Raw genomic sequence first — 10,860 nt, 5'->3', positions numbered from 1 at the left:
TACTGGAAAAACAGGTTATGAGGATGGAACAGAGAATTTTATATTTAGAATTATAGGAAATAAGATTTGGTGAGACGGGTCTTCATACAAAAGACTGAATCCCTACATTTGACCCACCCGCGGAACGGTACCCACCAATGGTGGCTTCCAGACTCTTCACTCGTGACGTCACAGGGGCTTGTTGTCGCGGAGGCAGCCAACAGTAGCGCTCCCAGCTAGGTTAGCAGTTTACACTCAGGTGTCGTGGTAAACATTAGTATTTTCCGTAGTCTTCAGACAGACACCGGTTGTGTTCGAAAGACAGTGGAGCTGCGTTTTGCATAGTATTCATTATATGCTTGTAATCGTCGAAACATGGCGACCGTTAAACGGGACAACCGATTGACGAGGTCTCAAAGTTTCCTTTGTGTTGGTTTTGCCGGTGTTTTTAGCAAAACCGTGACATCGCCGCTTGAGGTGGTAAAGATTTTGAGTCAAGTGGGGACGTTTCACTGCAAACGCGGCTTTATAAACAGCTTTCTGTTGCTGTACAACAGAGAAGGTCTGCGAGCTTTTTGGAAAGGAAATTCGGTCTCCTGCCTTCGTCTGTTCCCATACAGCGCCATACACCTGGGAACCTACAAAAAGTGAGTAGTCCCCCTGTTTTCTACTCTGAACTACTCTGATATACAGGTGTGTATTTACAGCGACCATTCCTGCAGAGGAGGAGAGCTTGAATTCGTTGGTGCAGGAAGTCATCCGGATAGCCAGAAACACAGTCGGCTCTTTACCCCAGGGTTTCTCTATTACCTCAGAAGAGCCGCAGCAACATTTTTAATGTTATCATATGCATTTGTTTATGAACTGTGCCTCGAATGGGGCGTCGATTTAGGTCAGGTCTGAACATATGGTCAGCTGGCATCAGCTCTCAAAGTTTACCTCCGTTCAGAAAGACGTCATCGTGAAATCACGCCTTTTTCGCTCAGCCAATCCGAGCGCCCCGAAGGCCTCAGCACACCGTGACGTCACTGGTTGTTGGAGCGGGCGTTTGGGGAAGAGGACTCGTTTACTGTATGACTCAAATGTATGGACGAATTAAGTGACTTACCACCCTCTTCAGGCATGTGTGCCAGAATCAGCTTATTCTGACTTGTCCAGTAGAAAGAACAGACTGTGCAAGATCATATCTGTCACGTGGTCGCAGGCATACACACGGAAAGTTCTATATACAGTATTCTTGGAAAGAGGGGAGTCAGCGTGCCATGAACAGTGTTGCGAAAGACCAGTGCTGTGCTGTTGATTAATTATGGCTGAGAAATTGGAGAGCTGTGTGTTTTCAGTTCTCTGTAGGTCAGATTTACAGTAAGCCTACGTGTTTTTGCAAGGTAGCCACACTTGCTGAAGTTTGGGATCAGTAATTCCATAATATAGGCCTATAAGCAGTATGGTGAGAGATATGGAAGTGATACAATTGTGGAAGTCCAGAAAGGCCATGAGTTGTATTTTTCTGTACTGTTATCTCACGACCACAACCTATTTTTCTTTTAATCTCAAGATAACAAAAATATTTTTTATTTGATTTTTCTTCAGAAAACAAATATACATTGTGATCGTGACCAAATGTTTTATCTCTAGATCATAAGAAAATATGTTATCTTGAAAACAACTTTTGTTATCTTGAGAAAAGTTTATCTGAAGAAATAAACCTGTTATCTTAATCACAAGAAGAATATGTTGGGCTAATGAGATAACGGTAGAGAAAAATGTATTTTTTGTAAATGTAACTTATGTTCCTCCTTATAAAGGGATTATCTATAGTGCATTATATTTTAAAAGTGCCACAACATGCCATTCAACTTGATTGAAAAATCTTTAATCATAAATAAATAATAAATTGATACTATATTTCAAATGTTCTTGTTGCAAAAATACTTTTTTAAATGGCCTAAAACAGTATTTAAATCACCATTGATTTGTTTTTTATATAAAAATTTGTAAGTAGAACAAAGTCTGCACAGCACTTCATATTTTATTACGTTTCTGAGGTCTGCAGATAATTCCTTTGACCCCATGGCTTGGAGTTTGCTCTGTCATGCACTGTGGGACCTTTTATAGGCAGGTGTTTGCAATCCCCAATCATGTCCAGTCCATTGAATTTACCACAGGTGGACTCCAGTTAAGTAGAAACATTTCAAGCAGAATCAGTGGAAAGAAGATGTATCACAGCTCACTTTTGGGTGTCATGTGAAAGGGTGTGCACATGTGTATGTGTGATATTTTACATTTTACTTTTTAATACACTAGCACAAATTCCTGCTTTCACTCTGTCAGTGTGGGCTAGAATATTGTGACACAAAATGAACTCAGTTTATTGTAGATCAAGTCTGCAGACTTTCCAGCTTGACTGTATTTACAAAAGGCCCTTGGAAACAGAGCTTGAACTGTTTTGTTAATTGGATCGTTTCTTTTGTCCAATAGGATTGTCCACCTCCACATGGATGAGCTTGGTCGTATCTCACAATGGAGGGCCATTGTGGCGGGTGGCCTGGCTGGTATATCTGCTGCTCTGCTTACATATCCATTAGAAGTGGTTGAAACCAGGCTGATTGCTCAGAACTGCAGAGAATCCACATACAAAGGCGTTCTGCACGCTCTGTCCAGTATCTACCAAAAGGAGGGGTTCCTTGCTCTCTACCGGGGCTTTTCCCTTACTATTTTAGGTATGCTTTGTATGCTTTTTGTCTCTATTTGTCCAGTAAGCATATAGATATATAGATATCTATGCTTTTTTCTTCATTTTTTTATGTATGTGTGTGTATGTGTATGTGTATGTGTGTGTGTGTGTGTGTGTGTGTGTGTGTGTGTGTGTGTATAAAGGGTAAGATATGTCACATATTTCATACCGCTGTTAGAACTTGGTTTTTGGACCTTGTCCTGTGTTATAGAAGTAATGAGTCGCATACTATGCTGTCCTTGTTTCATACCGGGGGTCATGTGCATTTGATAGGCTGCAGTTAGCCTGGCCTTCACTGTACCTCAGTCTACTGAAAGCTATTAAGCACTCACGAGAGTAAGGTTAAATTGCCTAGATAGTTCAAGGCAATGTATTGTTTGGTGAAGTTTTCCTTTTAAACTGTTAAATATTACATAATATGCTTCACATATGAACAGACATAAATAGTAGTGACACATGTTTTCTCAGGTTCTAAGGTCTCTAAGGTTTTTCCATCTTTTTATTTATACAGATGTCAAAACATATCCAGGACAAAATACTTTAGCAAGATTGCTAAAAGTTTTCTTATGATTGTGTATCTCTGTGGAATAGGTGCAGTGCCCTTCTCCATTGGCTGCTATGTAGTCTACATTAACCTGGATAAACTGTGGCAGGAACACCACTTCCGTTTTAGCTCCTTTCAGAACTTCATCAATGGCTGTCTCGCTGCAGGAGTGGCTCAAACTCTCTCTTTCCCTTTTGAAACAATTAAAAGAAAGATGCAGGTGAGCATTACATACTACTTCTCCTGTTTGCTTTTTCAAGCTCTTATACACATTCATTTCATATATTCCCTGCTATCCAGGAAATAACACTCCCTTTAACTGGGGAAGCGTGGGTTTATTCAGTTTCTATTTTTGGATGATGTATTCTTTTTCAAAAGAATTCAGCAAGATTTAAACTAAATAACGGTAAAGTATTTACAACCGCGACAAGTTAAAAAATGCTATCACAATATTTAAAAATTCTTTCATGATACACAATGCATGCAAAATGCATCAGTAGCGACAGATTTAAAAAACCTAGAATCCTCTCCCATACTGAGTACAGTGATTTATATTCATATACTGCATTTTATTTAATTAAACAGCATGATTACACTCTCTTTAATGTTGTTCAGTGTTCTTTATGCATTGACGATATCCACTGTATCACAATAACAAAATGTGTTGCGGTTTCAATCAAACATCATCCCTACCCCAGAGCAAACCTTTATGATTTGTTTATGACACTTGTTTATGCATAAAGTATGAATGCTGTTGCCAGTGTTTATATTTCACTGGTAGTTCACTAGCAGCATCCAGCAATAATGTCTGAATGCCTTATTGCTTTTGATACCTCTGAGTATTTAATAGTATACTATAATATAGTAAAATAGAGAGGTCCGAAGATTGGAAATCATAGTAAATCTGTATGGCGTTTTATTAAATTCACCTTATTTTTATGTCTCGGTTAATTAAAAACTGCATCACAGACAACTGTCTGCATTCTTTTGACTCAGTTAAGGTAGCAATTGTTTTTACTTGGATATATTTTTCATGAGTAAGTAGATATGTTGACAATAATAAAGAAAATATGCTATTAGATTAGATGACATAATAATTATTAGGTGAATAATAATTTCTATAGCACTATACTTGAAATGCTTTTTGATGAAAGTTAACAAAGCCTTATGTACATTCATAATGCCAGTGTGTGTGAATCACACTGCACAATACAATACAATACTGCACACTACCTAATCAGCATTCAATAGCCCTAATGCAAATAAAACTGCTCTATGCAAAGAATGTGCTACATACATGTCTTACAGGCTATTATTTTTACCGCACAGTATTCTTGGTCCTTGGTTCCTTGCTTTAGGAGTGTGGGGCGTGTCCACAGGCTAAATTTAAAACAACTCTTGACACCCTAACAAGGACATGACTCAAAATGCCACTGATGCACAGGAGTACAAAAAGGTCAATTTATGGCTGCTAATAGACAGATATTAGGATTCTAAAACTTAGTTTTCTGAAGCCCTTGTTAAATGCTCAACACTAGGCCTATAAATGTTAACACAATGTTATTTTCTTTATTGGATACTTTCTTAGATGTAATATGTTTATTCACCACCTGATGGCAGAATTGTGCAACAATCACAGACCTTCCAACTATCAAGTATCAAAAAAAACTTCTTGTGTATTGATTAGTTTTAATATCAGAAATAAAAAGCTTTTATATAAGGTGTTGGAAAGCATGACATGACACAATCTATTACTAGAGAGAACAACTGGCTGCAGCAGCTGGGAAAGTAGATAATGCTTTGAAGCTAAAGAGAAGTTCATTAAAAATAAATGACACGTCACACTATTCCCATATTACTATTACTGCAAAAATTAAACTCCTTGTATTAGTTTGAATATGTCTGCATTCTGCATTTAGAGAAAACACTAAGAAAGGTTAAACCAGATTGTCAGGCAGAGCAATTGCCAAGTTGCCATTACCCTGCTAAAGAAAAGCCTGCAGTTTGGTGCTACACAAAAGTGTCTATAGAAACCAGCACAACCCCCATCAGCGCCTCCAACAGTGTTTAAGGAAGCTTAGAGCCTCCCTGGAGCTCTTCTCTGCAGAACAGGATTAAGTCACTATAGTGATCTTATCCTTTTAAAAAAACAAGGTTTAAAGTTGATGTGTCTATAGGACTAAAGTTGTGGTTTAGTCTCCTCACTCGTAGACTCTGTAGTACAGACTTTTACTACAGCCACCACGTAACACTGTACCATGTGCCAGTGGTAAATTCCTCGCAGTGACGTTTTCCAGCTCTGCAACTCGAAACCTCCGGATGCCTAACTCCTTGACCCTGTGACTCATTTACTGTGTTGTACATTGGATCCACCTTCTTCCAAAGTACACACACAGAACACCCTCTTGTCCTTTTGTCCTTCAATACATTTCAGAGTTTCCGTTTAATAATTTCAGTGTATTTGTGAGTTAATCTTTACTTAACAACTTTGATTTATTTCACATTTAAGGCCCAGAGTCCTTTCCTGCCACATTGTGGAGGAGTTGATGTCCACTTTACTGGGATGGTAAACTGCTTTAAAGAGGTCATCAAAACCAAGGGCATGCTGTCTCTTTGGAGTGGCTTTACAGCCAACACAGTCAAGGTGAGGTGTTTTAAAGACTATGCTTTTTCCAGTTCTGCTGGCCCAGCCCCCCGTGAACCTGCAATGAGTTTTTTTTCTCTTCTCTACATGAGCAGTTTGAAATATTGAGGATATCTTTGTCTATCCTTAAACTAGCTTTGTTTGAAGGGCAAATAAAACCCACATATACTTCAACCTCTCAAAGATCGAGAGTCAATTTCATATTGATTTGCCTGCAGCTAACTCTGTCCTTTTTTTTTAAATGAATCAAAGCACAGACAACACCAATCCTCAGGACAGTGCATTGTCCTACAGATGTTAGACCTTCAAGGAGGACTTGGCAATATGACAATAGTTTATTGTATCCTAATAACTAATTAGTTTTATTTTATTTTATTGTATCCTAGTACATTTTATTGTTGTACACTGTTTTTCTAAGCATATTGAGGATATTGTCAGACCACCGATCTATCTCACATTTACTGTAGTCGGTATGGGAGAAAAGTAGTCTTTAAGAATCTGTCGTTATCAATTTTTTTTTGTGATCATGTGTATCACAAATTAATATAGTGTATTGTGAAAATTACTTTTAAATATCAGGATATAATATTTTTTACCATATTGCCCAGCCCTACCTTCAAGGTTAATCATTAAAACTGTGGTGATGTTTGAATCAGTCAGTGCAAATCAGAATTGAATAAACCTAATAAAAATTTTATAAAACTTGAGGTTAGTTGAGAGTGCTCTGGGCAAGTAACTGTTATGACCTCTAACATGCTCTTGCCAATTAGCTTAATCAATTTTTTATCAAGTGACCATGCATAACTGCATGATTGACAGATTGGGTCTTGATCAATGAATGGATGTGAATTGTGTGTACAGTCCTGATTCAAATGGTCAGCTTCAAAAGGCAATGAACCAAAATTTTGTGAATAGGATGCTTCAAGTTGTGCGTTATGTAAGAAAAGTATGCTTATAATTTTTGATAAACCTTGTGAAATGTTTAATGGTAATTACTGTAGGTATAGGCCTCAGCAACTCTGGACTTTACTAAGGTGAAGCAATGTCCAGCCATTATTTAATGTTTGTTGTGTTGCTCATTGGTGCATTATTCTATCTATTAGTTACATAGAACCTGAACCGTGTGTTGGATTGTTTGATGTGTGGAATATGGTCAGCTAAGAAGAACTGTGTGACTTTGAAAAAGGCCAAATCGTTGTTGCCAAAAAAAAGGGTTGGGGCATCTTCATAAGGATTGCGACCAGTCAGCAGTGGTGACTACATACTGACAGCGGTCCAAACAGGGACAAACCATTAACCTGTGACAGGGTGTTTGGTGGCAAATGCCTAACAGTGCACAAAGACGAGCACCGCTTATCCAGTCTGAAGTTCAGTTGGACTGAACCAACAAGTGGTTTGCTATGGCACAGAAGTCACAGAAAGTGCATCGCACTGTTGTATAGAGGCCTTAATGGCCACAAATCAGAGTGACCATGATAATGTACCATGTAAGTGACCATGTACAATGTACATGCAAGCATTGGAGCTGGACCTGAGAGCAGTTCAAGAAGGCTATATAAAATGAGCCAAAACAAGATGATCATCTGCCTAATACGTTGTTGATCCACTGTGTGCTACCAAAACAGAGGAGTCTACAAGTCCTCTGAAGGTGTCCTGTTGTATCTGACACCAAGGTATGAGCAGCAGATCCTGTAAGTCCAGTAAGTTACATGGTGGCTCCACCTCGCATCAGACTTGTTGCACATGTTACCTTTCCATCCACATGATTCAGAGAAAGAAAAATAAATAAATTAAAATATATAGTACTCATCAGACCAGGCAACCTTCTTGAACTGCTCTCAGTGCTCTCAGATCATATATATATATATATATATATATATATATATATATATATATATATATATATATATATATATATATATATATATATATATACACACACACATGGAAAACTAAAACTAAAAAACTAAAACTAGAAAACTAAAAACAGACAAAAATGGAGATGCATGGTTTGCAGTAGACGGCAGCGAAATGTTCTGCTTAGAGCAAATAAAAACATTTTATTCATTTTAAGGTATTCAGAGACCTGCTAATGTCTGTTTTTATGGTCGATGTTAATTATATGTCATTCTGTAAATCTGATCATTGAAAACAGCATCATTGCATTGTTTTTGTGTGCTGGGTGTATTCTAATTGTCCTGTTTGCTGTGTCTTGTACAGATCGTCCCTTACTACGGCCTGCTCTTCAGTTGCTTTGAAATGTGTAAACAAATCTGTCTTTACCAAAATGGTTATATTGTTTCTCCGCTGAGCTACAAACTCAAACCAGGAGTCGACCAAAGCCTGGGCCCACATGAACTGCAGGAGTTTAAACGTTACCTGAGAAACAGGAAGTTACAGGCACAAAGTTCATCAATGGGAAATCGCTGGTGAACATGTTTTTCCTTGCCCTTGAGATGAGCAGAGGGACAGCAGGAGGACAGGAGGACAGAAGAAGAAGAAGAAATAAGACAGTGTGGGAATTTTCTCCATCACTTTTTCTGGCACTTTGGAGCTTTGATTTCTGAAGTCACGCTAGGCAAAGTGCCAAGAAGCTAGACCGAGATCAAGAAGACGTTTCAGCTTCTTGCTTTCATGAGAGCTCATGAGTCTTCGTCCAGAACTGGAGGCAACAGCAGTCCGCAAAACGTCTTTGGGTGGTAATTGTTGTAAAATGCAAGATCGCTTAAAAGCAGTTCCAGTGTGAAATGTGAAAAATTCATCATCTCACATATGTAACATGAAAGAGCTACTCCCACTCTAACCCTTAAACCAAACTGAAATCAGCTGAAATGTTCATTCTCAACATTGTTGATACTACTTTGAGAGCAGTGACCTAGCTTGCATTTCTCTTTCACTCCACTTCTCATTGGCTGTATGTGTGATAGAACAGCTGATTTGTCACCTTTCCTTTACAGTTTAGCCCAGTGCTAAGTGAATCACTGGGAAGCTTGTTGGTTACAGAGCAGTTTTAGGCTCAGAAGGTCCTTAGTCTTTAAGGCCATTAGTAACTTCCATGATGCTTTGAGAGTCTGGCCCCTGAAAGCTTACACCTTTAAAAGACATACTCAAATTACCTACAGCTCTGCAGATCCAACTAGGGACATTTAAAGCGACAGTGTAACAATACTAGAAAATAAAAGTCAAATTTAACATTACAGTGTCCAGAGCAGTGAGATCTGATGGTTGTGAGAGTTTGGTACATATCTGTTGGTTGCTTTTCAGGAAGTGGATGGTCTTTTTTTTTTTTTTTTACTTTTTTTAATGTCTATATTATGGTTTAAACTGAGCGCATCGTTTTGTTGGACGCTGGTCCAACTGCCCCGAGAAGTGTTCAGTATGATGTACTTAGAATAGATGCTATCAGTGTTCAGTAGACAGTATGGACTTTCTCCTGTGGCCTGGGTCAGAATTGATTGTTGGTTTCACTGACGATGGTAATCACTGCGTATCACATCTGTAACACTACTTGCTGCTAAACATTCAGTTGTGAAAATGCTGTTATTGAGCCTGCTACTGTAGTCAGTACAATCTTTGCCATGTTAGAGATCTTGGCCCAGTATACTTGAAGCACATACCTCAGATCATTTTTGACAGTGGTATATCAACCATGATCACACATTTTTCAGACAGTATTTGATTTTTTAAATATTTATATCAGTATCCTGTCCTTTTATTAAGAATCTCACTGGCAAGTTAAGGGCCAGTCCAGACGGATTACTTCAGTGCCTTTGTCTGACCGATCACAGTCTAGATTTTAACTGTATTTCATTATTTATGAGCTTGACTGTTTTACCTTATGTTCTGCAAAGTACTGCATGTACAAATGATGATGTTTTATGTAGTACAATTATTTGTTTAAATTGTATTGGTAGCCGTGATAACGATGAGTAAATGATATGTTAATATGAAACTGATCATTGTCCTCAGTTGTCCAATGTTGCTGTATTCAACTCAATTCTGTTAGACTTTTATTGTCATTATACTAATACAGGCCAACGGAATAACCAAACACTTTTGGGCTAAGTCTCCGGTGCAGAATAGGTAGGACATACAATAGTGCAGGGACAATCAACAAAACATGAGACGGGGTGCATGGACAATAAGTACAAGGACAATAAATACAAAAATGTCCTCGCTTTGTCTCATTTAACCTGACTTAACTGTGGCAAAGTCCTTATAGGCGTCACTGACTGTAGGCAAGTCCTCTTGGGATCTTCTATATAGCACTGTTGACCATGTCTTTTAGACTATAGTGGTAGGACAAATAAACTTCTCAATGCCTTTGTCGAATCAGATCATCCATAATTATGTGTAAATAATATTTCAAATGAGTTGTAAGTTTTAATTTAAAACATTGAAATCACACAAAATATGTCTGAATAGGCTTCTTCTTAAGTCCCTACCCATTTCTTAGAGAATGGTATAAAGCCCTCGAGTAGCATTTGCATCGATACGGTCTAGGATCACAGACCATCGGGATAATATAGCTTTCAATGTTTGTGATTTTAAGGTGGACAGTGTATCTGTCTCTCGTGATAAAGACAGGCTGCTTATCACAAGCACTGTGTTGTACAATCGATTTGTGCGGTAAAGTAAGTCACGTCAAGGACTTTAGGTCGGAGAGAATGGGTTGTTTGAACTGACTGACAAAACGAGGACCACTTCTCAGATGCTTTCTCGTATAGCCCCACTTAAATTGCCATTTTACTCAAACTAATAATAATAATAATGAGTTTTGATTTGAAAGCGCCCAGATTTGAAGATATTATTTCTTTTTCCTCACGAGACTCAAACAGTGGAAAAAAGAGAATCGTAGTGATGACGCCAATATTCTCTGATGACGCCTCCTTCTCCTGCCCTCGTGATCTCAAGCCCCGCCCCATCTCTCAGTACGGTCAGTACAGTACACTTGGCCCC

At 38.4% G+C, this 10,860-nt stretch overlaps 1 protein-coding gene across 1 annotated transcript; it reads left to right on the top strand.

Moving 5' to 3' along the window:
* The first annotated feature begins 201 nt into the window (after positions 1–201).
* On the top strand, positions 202–9,867 carry slc25a43 (solute carrier family 25 member 43). The gene is made up of 5 exons (XM_072663266.1): positions 202–626; positions 2,458–2,699; positions 3,305–3,477; positions 5,767–5,901; positions 8,122–9,867. The coding sequence occupies exons 1-5, from the start codon at positions 355–357 to the stop codon at positions 8,332–8,334; spliced, it is 1,035 nt and encodes a 344-aa protein (XP_072519367.1). The 5' UTR covers positions 202–354; the 3' UTR covers positions 8,335–9,867.
* The last annotated feature ends 993 nt before the right edge of the window (positions 9,868–10,860 follow it).

The sequence above is a fragment of the Salminus brasiliensis genome, chromosome 19 (assembly GCF_030463535.1).
Source record: "Salminus brasiliensis chromosome 19, fSalBra1.hap2, whole genome shotgun sequence".
NCBI lineage: Eukaryota > Metazoa > Chordata > Actinopteri > Characiformes > Bryconidae > Salminus > Salminus brasiliensis.
The sequence above is the reverse complement of the archived record's forward strand: the minus strand, read 5'-3'. Positions and strand labels throughout refer to the sequence as shown.